At 39.4% G+C, this 18,608-nt stretch overlaps 2 protein-coding genes across 4 annotated transcripts; both read left to right on the top strand.

Annotated features, from left to right (window-relative positions):
• Positions 1-6,769: 6,769 nt before the first annotated feature.
• LOC105050993 (uncharacterized) lies at positions 6,770-11,929 on the top strand. Of its 2 annotated transcripts, none has more exons than XM_010931246.4 (4): positions 6,770-7,355; positions 9,699-9,775; positions 9,864-9,974; positions 11,074-11,929. In XM_010931246.4, exons 1-4 carry the CDS (start codon positions 6,785-6,787, stop codon positions 11,656-11,658), a joined length of 1,344 nt encoding a protein of 447 aa, XP_010929548.1. In that variant the 5' UTR covers positions 6,770-6,784; the 3' UTR covers positions 11,659-11,929. The 2 variants fall into 2 exon arrangements, with proteins under 2 accessions (XP_010929548.1, XP_010929539.1); XM_010931237.4 differs by having other exon boundaries at positions 9,630-9,775.
• Positions 11,930-15,535: 3,606 nt separating this feature from the next.
• Positions 15,536-17,727, top strand: LOC105050978 (uncharacterized). 2 transcript variants are annotated; one of them, XM_010931224.4, is made up of 4 exons: positions 15,536-15,950; positions 16,058-16,203; positions 16,285-16,392; positions 16,922-17,727. In XM_010931224.4, the coding sequence occupies exons 1-4, from the start codon at positions 15,668-15,670 to the stop codon at positions 17,468-17,470; spliced, it is 1,086 nt and encodes a 361-aa protein (XP_010929526.1). In that variant the 5' UTR covers positions 15,536-15,667; the 3' UTR covers positions 17,471-17,727. The 2 variants fall into 2 exon arrangements, with proteins under 2 accessions (XP_010929526.1, XP_010929518.1); XM_010931216.4 differs by having other exon boundaries at positions 15,538-15,983.
• Positions 17,728-18,608: the final 881 nt, after the last annotated feature.

Genomic DNA, 18,608 nt, shown 5'->3' with positions numbered 1-18,608 from the left:
TCTCTAAGAAGACTTTCCTGAACCTCTGAAGTGACCGCTGTCTGCTGTCCAGGAGCCTTCTGCTCCTCTCACAACGTCACGCGAGCTCCTTTTTTTTTTGGATCTCTGATCTTCGCACCGCACGAGAAAACCAAACCCATTGATCCTCACGAGCAAGAAAACTACCCACACCCAGCATTATTTCTCGTAGACCACCAGCGCCCCGCAGTCCACGGTGGATCGCGCGGGCGCTGGGCTGGGCACCGGCGTGTGCTGGGCTTGGGCCGGCCCGTGCGCCCCGCGCGCTCCACGCCTAGGCCGGCCTGCGCGCCCCGCGCCTGGGCCAAGCGCGCCCGCTGGGCCACACCCTGTGCGCGCCCAGCCCGCGCGCTGCCGCGCATTGGGCAGTATCCCACAGCCTGCGGCCGCGCGGCCGCCGCTCTGCGAGCCCGCCGCCAGCCGCCGGCGGTCCTCCATCGCCCCAGATTTTGTGTCGATTTCAAAAGCTCGTATCTCCTCCGTCCGAGCTCTGTTTGAGGTGATCTTAGTCTCGTTGGACTCCATTTTTCGTCGCAAACCTCACTGTAGGCTCAATATAGATCGAATCTCGAGGTATCAAATCCTAACAATCTCCATCTCGACTCGATATTCAATCTCCTCCTAACTTCGAGAGCTTCTGGATCTCCTCGTCCTCATGCCCCTAGGGCAATCGTCTGCTGATTATTGATGGGCAAATATGGGAATCGAGCCAGACCACTCGATCTCATCTCCATCGTATGTTGTACTCCCCCTGACATGAGACCTACTCAAGACATCATCCTGCAGCAATAGGAATCTCACATTGCGATGTCGTCTTTTGTCCTTCCGAGTCTCCTGTCTCGTGCCCGATCTACCTCCACTTGGAGCTCCATCTCGCTTTGGACTCCACCTGGCTTCCGAAGCTCCACCTCGTACTGAATTTTTTACCAGATAATAATGTCATCTGCTCTCCTTCTTCTCCTCCAGCACAATCCTATCGTCACGTAGCACCCTCAGGATTCCTCCACCAGCTACCATCCTGTAGCCTCTCAAATTCAGTCTGCTAAGTGAGATAAGATTATGTCTGAAATCGAGTATGTATCGGACCTCCTCCAATCTCCTTACTGCACCATCATGCGTCTTCCAGCTGACCGTCCCAATGTCTCTGATCGCACAGCTCGATCCATCCGGCAAATATACAATGCCCTTACTATTCTCCAGAAAGTCAAACTACTCTCTGCAATATACATGATGGGTGCATGTAGAATCTAATATCCACTACTGAAAAGAAATGGATACCTCGTCAGATATCTCTAAGACATCTCCATCTAAATTGCTGCCGGCCGTCGCTACAGCAGCTACCGTCCGATTTTTGAGTTGAGGACAATCTCTGGCTAGATACTCCAACTCCTCACACCGATAACACCTGATTTTGCTTAAATCCCTCTTGGACTTGGACCGCCCTCGTCGCGATCTCCTATCGCTCTGTCTACCGCCTCCTACTCCTCCAGAAGCCACCAAAGCTGAGCTACCGTCACCTGAGCTCGAAGTCAGATTCTCTTTCCTGAGAACATCGTTCTGGAGTATCACCGCGGTGACCTCGTCCATCTTGATGGTGCTTTTCTCCACTAAAAGAGCAGTTACCAAGGACTCGTGCGAAGGTGGAAGCGACGCTAGCAAAACCAGCACCCTGGTCTTCTCCTCAACATTCTCACCAACGCTGAGGAGGTCGGTGAGAATCTTCTGGAAGTAGCTTAGATGCTCCTGTACGCTCTGTCCCTCAGCCATCCGCAGCTGGTAAAACTGCCTCCAGAGAAAAAGAGTGTTGGTGAGAGACTTCGCCATGTATAACTCCTCGAGCTTCGACCACAGCACAATTGGAGAAGTCTTGCTCAGTACATGGATCACCACCTTATCTGCTAGGTACATATGGATGGTACTCACCGCCTGCATGTGTATCCGTTTTCAATCCCGCACGTCTATGGTGGTTGGCTTCTTATCGCACAAGAGAGCATCGATCAACCCCTGTTGGATGAGCATGTCTTTCACCCTTGCCTGCCACAAGGAGAAATTACTTTTTTCATCAAACTTGTTGATCTTCATTTTGATTGTTCATGTCTTCTCTATCTTCAGTCTTGCTCACCACTATTGTAATCTGCGTCCTTGTATTGTCTCGCTCTGATACCATTTATTGGGTGGATGTCTGGCCAGGACACCACCTCCCAAGACCTTTTCAGTATCGCATGATGCAATAGGAAAAAAGAAGAAACAAAATAAAAAACAATCAAAATATGTGGATCAGGCACAAAAGGACTCGCCTCCATGAGGCATACAAACTTTACTATGAAAAAGAAATTTTACAAGAGGAGATCTCATCCTCAACCCTTGTACACCTAATTTCTCTCACAAAAAGTTTCTTCTCACAAAAACTCTTTCTCTAAGAAGATCCCCTTGAACCCTTGAAGTGATCGCTGTTCGCTATCTAGGAGCCTCCTGTTCCTTCTCTCACAGTGTCATGCAGGCTCCTTCTTTTCCATGCCGTACGAGAAAACCAAGCTCACTGATCCTCACGAGCAGGAAAACCACCCACACCCAGCATTGTTTCACGTATATAGGCCTTTTAATAAGCTTAAAATCCGATTAGATCCATATTAGGACTCCTAATCGAGCCATAATACCTCTCCGGCCATTGGATCAAGATCGGAAGCTTTTTGGGCTATCGGATCGCGCACAAAAGTCTCTGAACCATGCGTGGACCATGACTTCGGTCCACGCGGCTCCCGTAGACCGCTGGCGCCTCACGATCCACGGTGGACCACGTGGGTGCTGGGCCTGGGCCGAGCGTGCCCAGCCCACGCGCTGGGCCACATCCCACCACCTGCTGCCGCTCCGCCAGCCTGCCACTGGCTGCCGGCGGTCTTTCACCGCTCTGGATTTCGTGCTGATTTCAAAAGTTCGTATCTCCTCCGTCCGAGCTCCGTTTGAGATGATCTTAGTCTCGTTGGACTCCGTTTTTCATCGCGAACCTCGCTATGGGCTCAATATGGATCGAATATCGAAGCGTCAAATCTTAACATCAATATAGGTGAAAATTCTTGCATTGAGATTTTTTTAGCCCGTTCCACGCTTGCAAAATTGGCCAACCAATTAACTACATAATTAGCTTGCTGGAGAACATGAATGTAAAAAAAACAAAAAAGTTATGGTAGAACAAAAAATGTCTGATATTCCTCGTTATAGGATGTTGTGGAGAATCATTGCCATTAATCCAAGTCACTACTATTTTTGAATCTCCCTCCAACGTAATTTTATTATTCTGAAATATAAAAACTGCTGTTTCAACCCCATACCATGCAGCCATCACTTTAGCAATTGGAACAGAGTTTATATTAATCGGAATAGACGCAGCTCGTTCCATAAAATCCCATCCCAGTAGAGTCAGGCTGAATTGAAGCATCAAAGTTCACTTTGATATAATCTAGTTGTGGGGACTTCCAAGAGATAATTGTTTGAAAAGAAGAAACTGCAAAATCTCATGGTACATGACAGCTCCAGATGCCATATCCTTGAAACTACTCGAGTATCTTTTATATTCTGCATGCATGCTATAAGCTCTATTCAAAATCCTCAATATTGGGCTGTGTTACTTCCACTAAATGATCTTCTCTTGACTTTAATCGGTAAGATTCATTGTACTTTGCTACATTTCTGCAGGTTGCAGTGGAGATCATTGGTTTTAGGCAATTCTGTTAACCTATATTCCCGCTCATTTATGCCTGATACCTTGATCAACTCCTGTTTTATTCTTGGCATTATTCTTCATTAACTCAATACAGGTTATATGGTTCTTCAGTAGTATCTACAGCAATATTTGCACCTCTTCGTGATACAGTTTATAAGATCCTCTCAACTTTTCATGACACTTTGAGTGGGGGGCTTTTCATTTCAGGCTCTTCGGCTGACACACTATTCATGATATACCTCTCTTCCTTCTCAACAGTTGTTTCCTAGTTGTGACGCTACGGGTCTTCAAACTGTGCATGGGTAGGACTTGGTTTCTATACTCCTTCACTTGGATTAATTTAATGCATATCTCAAATTATTTATCAGGTTGCCGCATACGTACTGTATGGAAGTTACAAAGGAAATCTTTGCTTCGTCTTCTATCAACTTGGTCAAAGCGCCTATCACAATTTTTCATAACAAAAATCTCCTGTACTAGTTCCTGCAAGCTGTTGTTTGTGCTCCAAAAGGTTCAGCAGGATTATTCTTATATATTTCTTTATCAAGCCGACTACCATCTGGGTTGTTATTCTACTGAACTGAACTGTGCCTTTATTTTCTTCAATGCTTTTGTTTTCCTGCTGCCCTTCTGTCATGTGTTTGTAACAGAGTCCGGGTAGATATGACTTACATTTGCTTGCAACTAGATTTTGGTGTTATAGGTTTACTCTTTGGTTGTTTGTCTAAGGATGTTTTATTACTTCTTTGTTTAAGCTCACAGGTCCATTTTTGGTCTGCTGTATTTGGGACACACTCCTCTGTTTCTGTACAGTCTTTACTTCCAATAATATAGATCACAAAGTTTACCCCCAAGAAAAAAGGGAAAAAAAAGCTCTATTCAAAATCTCATCTTATGCCACAACATGATTTTGAAAATTTCCATGGGCTTGGTATCCCATGCGACCAGGCCAACCGGGAACCATCGCTGGACTAAGCTTGCTAACATCTACTGAGCCTTTTAAAATGGAGCAACTATAGTACGTAGGAATTCTTTGTGCACCATATGCGGTGATTGGCTCATTCGTGGAGGTTGGACAGCATACAAAAAAGTAAAAAAAAAAAAAATTTCATCAAGCTCGCATGTGAGCCAATCACCGCGTATGTCCGCGCACCGCACGTGGTGCACAAAGAATTTCTCTTATTGCATGGACCAATCTATGGCAAATCTCAGACCATATGCACGATGCATAACGCGCAATCTGGATATGGTGATATAATAGGGGTGATGTGGTGTGTTATCCACCGTGGGATTTGGGGTTGACCATTGGACCAGATGGAAGTAATAATTAGACCCTATGATGAGCTCTATCGCATGTGCGGAATTTTTTGGTCCACTTGCATCACAAACCAACAAAGATCCCACTGCCTTAACGGCTTTCTATGACTATAAGTATGCCCCCAGTCTCAAATTTCTTCTTATTCCTCTTCCTGCTCTCATTCTTGATCTCGTGCTGAGTTTCACATGCTTGTCTCCTTCGCAAGATCGAAGGAGATGGCGGAGTAAGTCGTGGAAACGGATGTCGAATAACAAGTGAGTTCCTCCAGTCCCTCAATTTTTCTCTGAATTCCAAGGATCTGGCCCGGTCTCATTCTCGATTGCATTTTCCCTCAAACTCTTCTTCAATCAGTGGATAATAGTCGCTATGATCATAAGGTCGCCTACGAAACCTAATCTCTTTATCTATTTCTTTTAACGGCATAGATATTTTAACTAATCGATCTTCGGGACCCATTGAACTGTCTGAATTCTTGTTTCGTGCTTGGAATAATTACGGGTTGGGTTCACTTGGATTAGAGAAATCCCAAATACATGGTTGGCTTGGGTTGAGTTTGGGTTAGAGGATACAGAGATTGGATTTGGTTAGGTTACCCTTAACTCGGGCTGACCTACCGACATCCTTGCAAGGAAACGTATAGTCCTTGTGGGAAGCATAAGATAAGCAATCTATTATACTATTTTTTGGTCATATAGTACCTTTATTGAAGTTTTTGTTCGTGCTGTGAACTCTCTCATTAACATCTTGTTCTTTAATGGTCTCTCATTAACATCTTGTTCTTTAATGGTGCTAATTTAGTGCTAGCAATAAGCACGTTAGTTTCATAGTTAAATTTTCTCTTCTACTGCATTGTGTGTGTTTTTGGAATTCTAGAGAAATGCCGAATATGATAGCACGTTCAACATTGGTTCATTATTTCATTTAGGATTTGAATTTTTGAGAAGACATGCAGGATTTCAATTGATATCATGTTTTACTCGTTTCATCTCACCAGAACTAGATTTCATATTCATTAATTTCTTCTTCTTTGAGAATAGTATCAGACAATTTCAGCTAATCATTGTAATCTGGTTATCAAGTTTTGCAAATTAATAACCGGAAGGCATAAGAAAGGGCATTCAAATTCTTAATGAGATGTAGCTCGGCCGATCTAAGGTGCAAGATTAATAATTTCTGTTTTATATTTTTTTTATAAAATAAATTAATAAATATTAGAGTAGTAATTTAAAACAGATTTGATTATGTAAAAAATTTTAAATATTTTGAAAATTTTTAATTTTATTATAAATTTTTATTTAGTACAATTAGATCATTCAACTATTACATTAGTTTAATTCAAATTCTAACTATAATTTTTATTTATCTATCATTATGAAATTATCACATTATGTCATATAATCTGCTTATGTAGCTTTCTTTTCGGTGTTTCAAAGTTCTGTTACGTGATAACCCCGTCGTAGCAGGTCAACAAAAGTTATAGGTAAGGATCGAGTTGAATCAATTTAAAAGTTAGATGATTTGGTAGTATTAAATTAATGTTTATAATAAAATTAAAAATTTTAAAAAAATTATTATTTTTTATAATTAAGCTTTTAAGATATTCGATCACTTAAAGCCGGTATGACTCGAGTTCAATCGATGCCCGCCAAGCACGTCTACATTTTACCCAAATCTGGTTTCCTCGCGAGCGGCCGCTCAAAATAACCCAGCATTCGGAGCCGGTCCTGATGACCGATGAGAGTTTTGGGCGGGCAAGCTTCCCCGAACCCGACCGTGGCGCTTCTGTTTCAAAAATGGCTCTCGCTGCTCGCATTCGGCCTCTCCACCCTCTATTATTCCTTGGTTTCGTTTCCTCTCCGTCGCAGTCGCCAAGGCAAAAGCAAAGCCCCGGCCAGAAGAATAGAAAGATGGCATCCTGGGCCTGCTCCAAGTGCACCTTCCTTAACCCTGCCTCCCAGAAGTACACCTGCGAGATCTGCTTCTCTCCTTCCGCCGCCTCTCCTTCCTCTCCCTCCTCCTCCTCCTCTTCCTCTATCCGATGGTCTTGCCGTGCCTGTACCTTCTCCAACCCCTCCGGCGCCGCCTCCTGCGAGATGTGTGGCGGCACCAGGACCGCGCCGTCATCCGCTTTTCTCGACTTGGATCTGGAGCCCGACGAGCTCTCCAACCCCTCCATCGGTTCCGTCTTCCTCCCCCTCCAGCGCTGTGGCAGCAAGCGTCGTGGACCGGCGCCCGCTGAATCCGACCGCCGCGACGAAAAGGTAGCGAGGAAGGATGTGGTGTCCTCCCCGGTCTCAGGTTGCGTCTCGTGCCCCTTTTCCTTTTCTCTTTGTTTTCCTGTGCCTGGATCCTCTATTGATGAAGTTTTGCTTGACAGTTGGTTAGCGTTGCTTTTAGGTTTTCATGGATGTTTCCTGCTGTTTGGTTGCCAAGATTAGGGTTTGGAGAAAATGGGGATGAATATTCTTTTGATTTCTGATAAAATTAGGGTTTTGATGAAGGACAGAATAGTCTCAATTGCGATTCTTCACTTTGTTTGGGACTAATGTGGTGATGGATTTTATAAGGTTGATGATATGGTCGAACGGTTTTGTCATTAAGGATGATGAGTTTCTTAGTGTGTATGCACATGTAACATCAATACCAGTGAACTACACTGATAGTGGGCATGATTCTAACATCAAAAGGGACGCGACCCTTCTTGCAAGATAAAGGAACACATGCATACAAAATTAAGCGATAAAGATCATGTATGGCATAAATACAATATTTAGGAAACAAAACAAACATCATGACAGAAGGCAGCAAGAAGCCCACAAAGTTTTCAATTTTTATCTGTTTCTTACACTTCTAGCTCAGTTGATGGATCAAAATTTGAATAAGATGCTGATATTGATGCTAATATGATTTGTAGTTCTCTTTCTCTAAATTGATTTGGCAACAAGTTATCAAAAAATTCTGTTTTGCTAAAAATGATATTGTGCTAACTAATTTCCATTCTTGAATTACTGGCTTATCATCCCTTGTTTCAATGGCCCATGATCCACATGAATCGTAGGAATTTCAGAGGCAACTGGATCATAACGAATCAACCAACCAATACCAGTTTTCTACATCTTTCTCTCTAGTTTTCTTAGACAATCAAACATGCAAAAATGTTCTATAATTTTTTCTCTTTCCATCACTGAGTTACTTTTATTATCTTTCATTTTCTTGGGAACCAAATAAAGCCTTAATGTGTGACTAGTTCCCTTCTTATTTTCCCTTCATTTTGAAAACCATTAATGCATTGCAAAGACCAGCCATTTATGCATCATTACCAACTTCTGATAACTCCACTATGCTCCCAATATGAGAAATTGCTCCTATATAACTTGCTCATCGACAAAAGTTCTTTTGCATTCAAAATTCTCCAAGCTCTCTTTTGATGGCCATTATTGCTTCACCTTCATATAGAGAACATATATCCATCACCATTCTTCCAATTTCCATTTTCTTCTACAGTTTGCTGGTTTCTGTCTTGCATCCAATTTATTTTTGCCGGTATTCTTATGGTCTTCAGGCTTCATGATTTTCTGCATCATCAAGCTCTACTCCTTATTTTTGTTCATTTTCATTTTGTTTACACCTTGTTTACTTGAGTTGTAGAAACAAATTTTTTAGTTGTCTCCTCCCCTCTCTCTCTTGTTCTCAAATTTTGACTTCTACAATTGCATACTTAATTTGTTGATCACCATTCATATTCCTGAGTCTGTAAGGTAGTATTTCATAATTGAAAGAGAGGCTGAGCTAAAGCATGTCTATGATACTTAATGTTCTAGAACATTTGAAAAGGAAAGGGAAAAGTCATCTGGTTTTGTAAATAGCAAATTCATGGCACCAATTTCTTAAATACTAGATCTTCTAGATCTTTCATTAGCTATAATTGTGAATGATTTTGAAGGGCTCCGGTTTTTCTCTGTAAGAGAAAAATAAAGGAACCAAGGCAATCCTTTTCAAGCAGTCTGTTAAATCTTTTCTCCTCATGCATTTACTATTCCTTTGCTCATAACTGATGGAGAAAATGGACTCATAATAAAAAGTCTGGCAGTCTGATTGGTTCCTTTTCTTTTTACAAGATATCAGCTCTGATGCATTGAGTGCATCAGTTGGTTATTGAAGAATTCTTGCACTCTATATTGTTATACGATGAATCTATGGACTGAGAATTTCTTTTGATACAATTTATGAAGAAATACAATTATGTGGTCAGAGATATTTTTTTTGTGCCATGCAAACCTGAATCTGAAGGAAATGTCTAGAGCATGATATTAGGCATTTGCACTATCACTAGCCTTGGTCTCTATCCTCCATGGTGGAACACAATTTGGGCAAGATTTTCTGCATACATGTTGAAACCATGATGATCTTCTCCTTAGTGTGTAAAATATTGAAAATTGAGTGGGGCAGGAGTGAAGATATGGCAGTTCAATTAGTTGTTTCTTGGCTTAATATTTCTTTTTTTAAAATAAATTTATTTGGGAGTTTAGCAGACCTGCTAAATTCCGAATCCTCTTGTGCGCTGTACTACAGAGAATGTTGATCTCATTTCAAATATGAATGTGTTTAAAATTTTGAGCTATAATGTCTGGTTCCGCGAAGACCTTGAAGTGTCCAGAAGAATGGAAGCCCTTGGCAACCTTATTCAACAACATTCACCTGATTTCATATGCTTTCAGGTCTGACTTACATCAGGCGTGTTTTTTATCTTAATAGGTGTCATTACAGTAGTAGTATTCATTTATAACCATGAATAACATCATGCAGGAGGTCACACCAAATATTTATGGAATTTTTCAAAATGCAAACTGGTGGAAAGAATATAAATGTTCAGTGGCACAGAAGGTGGCAGCTGAGAGTCCTTATTTCTGCATGCAGGTTTGCTCGTTATAATGATCCTGCAGAAATGTCATTCTAACCATTGGCATGTCATCATCCAGAAAAAAAAAAAAAAAAGGAAAAAGCCCATTGGCATAGCATCAATGTCTTTTCTTTTATTCATTCCTCCATCTACTTTGAACTTATTCAGTAAATTGTTCTCTTGAGTGTATGTCTGTTTAGGAAAGAACATATGATATGATTGATTCTCAGTTTATTTGCATAATTTTATACTAATTTTGGAATCTGAGAATGGAGCAAAAATATGCACATTTACTAGCCTTTGTCTCATAGTTGTTCGTGCCCTCTGAAGACTAGCTTATGATGTTTCCTCACACCATGATTTGCAGCATGCACTAACTCATTTGTTTAGGAAGTATGAAGTATTATCATACAAATTCGAATCTCTAAGGGTGCATACATGCATAATACGCATACAGATTGAATGTAGAATTACTCATAAGAACTCAAGATGTTTCCCCCTTTTATTGATGGGTACATTGATGTATTTGGCACAACTTTTTATTATTGTGGCCATATTACATATGAATTTGTGTCAATCAGGTACATCTTAAAAAAGTTTGATGTATGAAACATGTACACAACTGGATCTTCATAGTGGCTATCTCTCCATGTGTTGCATATCTGATTTCTATATTTGTTCTGTATTGTCTCTTTGCCACTTGCTTTCATGATTGTGAATTAGTAGTTTTTTCTTTGTTATTTGTGAAAAGTCATTTTCGTCAACATGCTGGTTGCATCAACTTGTGGTTTTTTCCTGTTAGCATTACCCTATCTTTGTTCTAATTTCATTTTATTCTTCTTTTAGCATTTTATTTTCTGTGAGATTTTTTTGGTTCTTCTAGAAATTTTTTGAGAAGAATCTGGAAAGGTGATAGTTGGGTCAGTGTATTCGTATTCAGCAATAATGCCTATCAAGAGTTACCTATTACAACCTTGAGGGATATCTGTTGTAGTCCTTGCAGTTCCTTCAGGCAGCCATGATTCAAGCTTAACATTCTTCATTAGTGTTTCATTTGTGAAGATAATTATTTTTAGAATATCTATAGAAAGAAATTCTGCTCTCAATTTATTGCAGATGAGTAGATTGCCTGTGAAAGCATTCAGATGTAAACCGTTCACCAATTCCATAATGGGAAGAGAGTTATGTTTAGCTGATATTGATGCCGGAGGAGGCACAAAGTTGGTCATTGCTACCAGCCATCTTGAGAGTCCCTGTCCTGCCCCTCCCCGATGGGATCAGATGTACAGCAAGGAACGTGTTGCTCAGGCAAAAGAGTCCCTTAATCTTCTCAAAGACTCGCCCAATGTTATATTTGGAGGTGACATGAACTGGGATGACAAGTTGGATGGTGCTTTTCCTCTTCCTGATGGGTGGATTGACGCTTGGATGGAGTTAAGGCCTGGAGAAAGTGGTTGGACGTATGACACAAAAGCCAATCAGATGCTGTCAGGTAACCGGAAATTGCAAAAGAGACTAGATCGATTCATTTGCAGCTTGCAGGACTTTAAGCTTGATAGCATCCAAATGGTTGGGATGGAGGCTATACCAGGTCTTACCTATTGTAAAGAGAGAAAGGTTAAGAAAGAGTTCCAGAAGCTGGTGCTTCCTGTTTTGCCTAGTGATCACTATGGTCTGCTCTTAAATATCTCCCGCTCGTGACTTTTTAAGAATGCCAAGCTGCAAAAATTGCTGAGGCCGCTAGTTTGATGCAGTGATGTGCAGCATTTTATTTTGTGCCCTGTTTTTTTTTTTCTTTTTTCTTTTTCCAATATGAGACTAGGTGAAAAACAGATAGGATGAATTGTGGTTAATCCTGTTACTTCAATTATGGACTTGGACTTTTGGGTGGAATTATAGTCCATGTGACATTCTGTAATTAATCTTACAAATTTACAGTGTTCTTCTGTCACAATGGTACTACCTTGGCAAAGATACGTAACTATATTGGCTTGCAAAACAAATTCACCTTTGAAAGTGCTGCAATGGATGATATGAACTTCAAGTGAAAATCCATAATTTCCTGGGTGTCTAGGTGGAGATCTAATTTAATGGTTTTACAAGACAATTCAATCAATGTATAAATCAAATGATTAAGTTCTTATTAAATCCTTTCAGGGCAATGAAGCAAGTTGCAGCTTGTGCCATCATCAAATGATTAACTTCTGCAGCAGTTCATTTGGCAGTTCGTGCTTTCATTGAGAAGTTCAACTGAGTTCGTTGACTCCTCGCATGCATCTTGTAATCGTACTCTTATGAGTTTAGGTGCTGTTGGATTACCTTTTCCTTTGTATTGACAAAAATTGTGCATTACAAGTTAGGTAGCTTGTGAAGTTACTCTCTGTTTCTTTCTTTTTTTCTCTCTCTTTTTTTTTTTGGTGGGGTTGGTAAGAGAAAGCATTAGCCACATTTCAACAGTCGAAGAAACCTTAAGAGGAGCTTGAAGAGGCATAATTGGCCAGCCAATCCACTGCACAATTTCCTTAGCAGTATGTGAGTCGAGATGCGCGTGGAGGTGCTGCTGGAGAAGAAACGAGATATCAGAGAAGAAAAATGATATTCCCGAGAGGACTTGTGGAAATGTCTGAGGGGATCCAATAAAATAAAGAAAAGAGAATATCTTCATAAACCGTTGGTATCAACTCTCTTTAGTGTACTCACTTACTCTAATGCGCCTTTTTTAGAACTAATCTTTGTTACCCTTTTCTCTTCGTTCAATGGTGGTTTTTCTTGTCAATAGATAAATGGAAGTGGCACTTCCAACCATTTGTACGACAATTTTATTACCGTTTTGTGATTCACGTATCTTCGTGCAGGTATTTGTGTCTGAAGACTGTCAATCCAATGACTAAACCATTCTGTGCTTTTCTGATTGGAGTAACTTTTATATGTCGTGTGGATGTGAATGCTATTGCTTACGTTTATTCATTTTATTGTATGGTACTTGATTTTTTTTAAAATTTATTGTGTTTGATATATTTCCTGGATAATATTGCTTTTCTTGAAATTGCCACCTTCGGTTAGTGCATTGAACTTAGATGGTCACTATATTGTGTTCGTTAAGGTAATGAGTCATGAGACACTTTCTTCCATACTTGCGAGGGAATGGAGATGTTGCTACAAATAATTATGCCAAATGGGACATGTAGATCGAATTTTTTTGGATTATATAGGGTGTGGAAAGTCTAGTTACAAATCCTAATTATATTTAATTAGAAACAATGTGTAGGATGTCCTTCATGATAGCATGGGGTGCGCTCATTAAACACACGAGTAGAAGACATCTTCCTTTTCTTTTGGTAAAAAAGTAGAAGACATCTTCAACAACAAAGAAACTGCCATGACAATGCCACCGCAGAGGATGGTGCTCTATGCACCAAAAGAGTTTGTCACTTCTGATGGACAAGAAAGTGTAAATGTTTCTTTTATATTAGCTAAGTTTATTCACTACATAAATGGCAATTTTTAAACTTGTAGATGAGTATATATATATATATATATATATATATATATATATATATATATATATATATATATATATATATATATATATATATATGCCTGGCACAACAGCATTGCCCGGATCTAATGTTCTTTCAGGCATGACAATTTTGACATTAAAAATTTTCTTCTCAAAACTTATTGTGGATTGAAGTAATAAGTTCCATCCTGTAGGAGGTCACACCTAATATATATGGAATCTTTCAAAGATCTGAACGGTGGAAGGATTATAGTTGTTCAGTTCCGCCGGAGAGGGCGACTAGAAAATAGTTATGCATGCTGGTATTATCCTAATCAGCTCTTACTTCTCATATCCATTAAGCTGGCTTACATTCGAAGACTTTGTTTTTTTTCATTACTTATTAAAATCTATTAATTTACGTATACTTCTTTTCGCAACTTTAGATGTCAAGATTGAAGGTTTATTCCCAAATTTGAATTGCATTTTCTTTGCTTGCATGATCTTCAATAGAAAAATAAAGTATTTATTTGTTTGGCTGCTTTCATTACTATTTATTTATAAAGTAGTTATTTATTTATTTATTTGTAAAGTATTTATTTGTTGATTCTATTATTATCATTGGCACTATAATCACTATAATTACTATCAATGCTTCCACCATCATTATCATTATTGTTATATTAAAGGATCTTCATTGCTGCCATCATCTCTACTATCACTACTCATTACTGTCATTATCATTATCTTGATCATAAATATCATGTTTATATTTATATAAATAATATTTATACCAATATATTTTTATTTTTAAAAACTTAAGAAATAAAATTTAATTTTTATTTTTATTTTTAAAAATAATAAAATTTGATGATGAAAGAAAAAACACTGTTGTACGCCAGCCTCTTTAAGGAAGAATGAAGGAAAAAAGAAAAAGAAATACTGTATGCTACCGTGGAGCAACATATACCAAATTTTGGATAGGCATATAGTTATAGGATAAACCATGTTAAGCCGCGTTCGTATCGTTTTCTTTGGCCGAAGCACAGCCGTATAGGCTCGCTTCCAACCAAAAATTCTTTGTACACCATCTGTGGCGTAGAAAATCTGACGTGGAGTGCACCATTTTTTTTTATTGGACCACATACCCACTGCTTTTCGATGCATATTTAATGTCTACATATTAGTATTTTCGTTTAAAAATTTTATATAACGAAAATATCTTTCATAACTTTCTGATATCTTGAATGACTTATGAATATATATGACTTCATGTGAATATATATAACTTTTTGTCGTATGACTTTCGATAAATATATATGACTTTCTGTGGATATATATGACTTTCTGTAAATATATATAACTTTCTATTAATATAAATTTTTTTTATAAATATATATGACTTTCAGTGACTTTCTGTGAACATATTGATTTTATATAACTTTCTGTCAATATATATAACTTCTTATAAATATATATGGCTTCCCGTGACTATCTCTGAACATATTAAATTTTTGTGAACATATATATATTCACAGAAAGCCATATATATTCACAGAAAATCACAGAAAATCATATACATTCACAAAAAAATATATAAAATATTAAAAAATTATAAATTTTTTTATAAAAAAATATTATAATTTTAAATAAAAATATTTTTATTATATAAAATTTTTATATAAAATATTAATTTATAAATATTAAATATGTATCAAAAAAAATAATGACTATACGATTCAATTAAAAAAAATGGTGCACCCTACGTTGTATTTTCCGCACTTCAGGCGGTTCCAACCGGACACCAAACTGCGCCATGTTGGGAAAGGAATAAAGGCCCAACCGTTCCTCAGTTCTTCAAGCATACCGCAAGACACGAAACAGTCTCTTCTGACAGATCAAAACACGACACGGTAGATCACCTCCATCGCACCGCCCTTACGTATCGAGGTTTGCATCTCGTTCATGGTGTCACGGCGTTCTTCATGGTTTAGCTGATCCACTTGCAACGAAAGCCACCTCCCCACCCAGTCACACCCCAACCAGTACCGGGCTATTGACTCCAAGTCGCTCTTTTCCGCTTGCAACGAAAGCCACCTCCACCCACTCACACCCCAACAAGTACCGGTGCTATTGACTCCAAGTCGCCGATAGAGTCTCTGTCTCCGTGCCGATAACTTTGTGAAAGGGAGAGAAAGAAGCGCAAGGGAGATGGGCAACGCTGAGAGCTCTTCCGAGTTCCCATCTCGTGATCCCGGCGAAAGTGACCATGATCGGAACAAGAAATCGGCAGAGGAAGAAAAGCCGCCGTCCTCCGCAGCGGCCACGGCGCTGAAGGTGGGCGCGGCGGTGGCAGGCACCGCCCTCTTGGCGCTGGGAGCGTGGAGCGCCGCGTCGTCGTCGTCTTCGGGCTCTAGTAATCGCCGTGACATAACGATGGAGGGGTTAGACACCAGAGGCAGCAGCAGTGGCACTGGTCGTAGTCATCTCCAAGGTTCTTCCCAATATCCTGCCTCCTATCAGCTGGGTAGGTCATTGTTTCATGAGCTTATATCATGATCTCCTACAATTTCACCTAAAAGAACTCGATGGCTGTGGCAGGAGATGGTGATCGGAATCTTGCCTCGAGAATGATAAAAATCATGAGTTATAATGTCTGGTTTTGTGAAGATGTGCAAGTGCTTGACAGAATGCGAGCAATTGGCCGCCTTGTACAGGAGCATCGCCCGGATCTGATTTTCTTTCAGGCATGACACTTTTGCCATCAAAAAATCTCTCCTCTAAGCGCTTGTTGTACATGGATTGAAGTAATAAGTTCCATCTTGCAGGAGGTCACACCTAATATCTATGGAATCTTTCAAAGATCTGATTGGTGGAAAGACTATAACTGTTCAGTTCCGCCCGAGAGGGCGACTAGAAAATATTTCTGCATGCTGGTATTATCCTAATCCGCTCTTACTTCTCATATCCATTAAGTTGGCTTACCATCAAAGACTTGTTCCTTTCATTACTTGTTTAAAATCTATTGTATATTTAATAGAGAATCACTTACTGATCTAACATTTTGCTTCCCTTTCTTTTCCCCTGTAACACATCTATGAATGTCAGGATGGTTCTCGTATTTGCTCAACAAATTTACACATCTTCCCTGTATTTGATGGTCATGGCAAATTTATCTATGTTGGGTCTTTGGGAATTAAAATTTAACAGACTCTAGGAAAATAATCATTTGATTATGGTAAGGTTAATAGTCATAACTGCTGTACGATGTCATAAATTATTTATCTAATATAAGATTTTAGTGGTTGTAGTAAGCTATTCTACCAATGGCTTATATACTCCATGATCTAACATAAGTGCTCGACACACAGTTATGGATAATTCACTATTATTGTTCTTGTTATTATTTTTTACTTTTTGCTGTTTTGACACTGAGAATAATGTTTAGTAGTTACCTGTTTGCAGTTGAGTAAGTTACCTGTAAAAGGATTTCTGTGTGCGCCATTTGAGAACTCGACAATGGGAAGAGAACTCTGTTTAGCTAATGTCGATGTGGGGATGGGCAAGAACCTGATTGCTGTCACCACCCACCTTGAGAGCCCCACTCCTCGGGGAATGAATAGTGAAGAACGGGTGGCTCAGGCTAAAGGGGCTCTCAACGGTCTTAACCGTTATACAAATGTTGTTTTCGGTGGTGACATGAACTGGGATGAGGTCTCAGATGGGCCTTTTCCTCTTGATGGATGGGCTGATGCCTGGACAGATCTTAGACCTGGAGAAAATGGATGGACTTATGATACCAAGTCCAACCAAATGCTGAAAGGTAACTTTCTTCAGTTGCAGAAGAGATTGGACCGGTTCATATGCAAATTAGCAGATTTCAAATTGATCGATATAAAAATGATTGGAATGGAGGCGATACCGGGCCTTTCATACTACAAGAAGAGGATGGAGCTCCCTGTTTTTCCCAGTGATCATTTTGGGTTACTTTTAACTATGTGCCTGATGCAATAATGGTTGAAAGAATAATGAGGAGCTTCAGAGGATTTGAAGACTCTTGAATATAAAGCAGTGTCATGGTGGATATCCTTATATATGTGGCTTGTGTTAATATTTGAGATAGAATGAGTGCGTAGTATCTTGTTGTGGGTGAGTAGAATGGTACCAGAGTAACATGAGACTTGGAGCTCATGGTATGAAGTGACAATATCTTGTCTTGTGACTATTCTGTAACCGTAAATGACTTTTGAAATGGTGGTGTGATTTCTCTAGTTCACAGCTAATGACTTGTTTTCATCTTCAGAAATTCAGTATTTGTCAGTTGTTACTACTAAGATAGTCTTGAGATGCAATGTTGTCTTATCAATGCAAGTTATTTACAAAGTTTTGTCATAAAAATTGATAAATGCCTTTTATTTTGGAAGCAGCTGGAAATCTATTGAGATTGTGACCAGTCATGCTGGCAAACTCTATATAAGCTGTGATGTTTGCAGAAAAAAAAGGAAGAGAGGCTAAGCAACCAATTTCTTTCTGCAATTTGGTTGTGACAGAAATTTCAGAAGGGAATTTATTGATCAAATATTTTGTTTCAGAAAAATATGAAAAAATTCGACAGAAAACATGCGAGAATTTTACTTCACTGCAGTTTTCAGACTTCATTAAGCCTCAATGTCTTCATAGTTTCACAAAAGCCACCACGTTGCTGCCATGCTCACCATCATTGCCAGAACTGCCTCAGTCAGCATTATGAGAGATTTACGGCGGTAAATGCTGAGACCATTGTCGTTGATATACGGAGATCAGAAATACATGATTTATAAACCTATGGTAGCAAGGAAAATCCACTTTATCTTTATTTTGCCAAAGATTAGAGTTTTCTTTAAATTTTTTACCGAGATGATCCTGTTTTGGAATTCACCATTATATCAGCACAAACCTGACTATATTTGCAGTAATTAACAAATGAAGTGACTTTGCTAAATTTTTGCATCCGTTCGACAGTAGGGCCTAATAGTCCAGCAAAGTATAAGATGAACTGTTTTTGCAAAAATTCGAAGTGACTTATTTTTACAGAAATACGAAATAAAAATAAAACCTTGCCATCAAAATATCAAAAATTTAAAACATTTCGGATATTTGTCCTACCTTCGTA

Source organism: Elaeis guineensis, chromosome 2 (assembly GCF_000442705.2).
Source record: "Elaeis guineensis isolate ETL-2024a chromosome 2, EG11, whole genome shotgun sequence".
Classification (NCBI taxonomy): domain Eukaryota; kingdom Viridiplantae; phylum Streptophyta; class Magnoliopsida; order Arecales; family Arecaceae; genus Elaeis; species Elaeis guineensis.
Note: the sequence above shows the minus strand (reverse complement) of the source record. Positions and strands in the feature narration are given on the sequence as shown.